The sequence below is a fragment of the Penaeus monodon genome, chromosome 22, assembly GCF_015228065.2.
Source record: "Penaeus monodon isolate SGIC_2016 chromosome 22, NSTDA_Pmon_1, whole genome shotgun sequence".
In the NCBI taxonomy this organism is placed as follows: domain Eukaryota; kingdom Metazoa; phylum Arthropoda; class Malacostraca; order Decapoda; family Penaeidae; genus Penaeus; species Penaeus monodon.
Genome location: NC_051407.1, coordinates 27870227 through 27871138, shown reverse-complemented (window position 1 = coordinate 27871138; position 912 = coordinate 27870227). Strand labels below are relative to the sequence as shown.

At 45.6% G+C, this 912-nt stretch overlaps 1 protein-coding gene across 1 annotated transcript in view; it reads left to right on the top strand.

The window, feature by feature from the left end:
• LOC119587606 (low affinity immunoglobulin epsilon Fc receptor-like) overlaps window positions 1-912 on the top strand; it is a gene marked incomplete at both ends in the record, with an annotated part of 2069 nt that extends 1157 nt beyond the window's left edge. Inside the window, 1 exon segment of the mRNA XM_037936316.1 lies at window positions 533-912. Coding sequence (XP_037792244.1) covers window positions 533-756 — 224 coding nt within the window.

Here is a 912-nt window from a genome sequence, read left to right as displayed (position 1 = left end):
AGCTCGGAGGCGTGAAGTAAGCACTTAACACATTTTATCCACAATCTCTTTTTCTCTTGCCCAGGAGTCGCGAACTTCCTCTGAATGGACCAAGGTTTACTTCTCTTTCATATTTGTATCTTTATTTCTAAACTGTAATGAATTATAATTATCCTTTCGTTTTCTTCGTCCCAACAGATGCGGACTCCCTCTATCCATGTGGTACCATTTTACATTCTCTTTCACCTCTTCTTTGGTTATCTAAATTTTATTCACCTTTAAGTGTAAAAAATCATAATTATCCCTCCCTCTTCTCTGTCCCAGCAGAAGCGGATTTTCTCTGGCTGAGCAGTACCATTTTACATTATCATTCATTATTTTTCCTAAACTTCATTCACCCTTCTCTCTTCTCCTACCCAAAAGATGCGAACTTTCCTGTCTGGGTGACACTACTTTACACCCTCCTTCACAGATATATTTCATATTTCTCAACTGTCTTCACCTTTAATTGCAATGCAATACAATCAACATTCCCTCTTCTCCGGACCAACAGAAGCGGACTTCCTCTGGCTGGGCGGCAACGACCGTCCTTACAGCGGCATCTGGTTGTGGCTGGACGGCAGGCACGTGGACCACGCGCACTTCCGCCCCGGCCACCCTTGGACCTCCGACACCAGCAACAGCTACTGCCTCCTCATTGGCTGGAAGAACCACCCGCCTCTTGAAACCTACTACTGCCGCAAGATGAACAACTTCGTCTGCCAGCATAGTCCTTGATGGCAGCGCAGAGTGTCAGCTAGGTGATGGCGGGATGGGAGCTTGCAGCAGGCGCCAGTGGAGAGATTGATTATTGATGTTTTTTTTAGGGTTGATTCAAAGGTTGCGCACTTGAAGGATTTGCTGTCCTTTGAAAAGGGCCTCTGTTATGTCAAT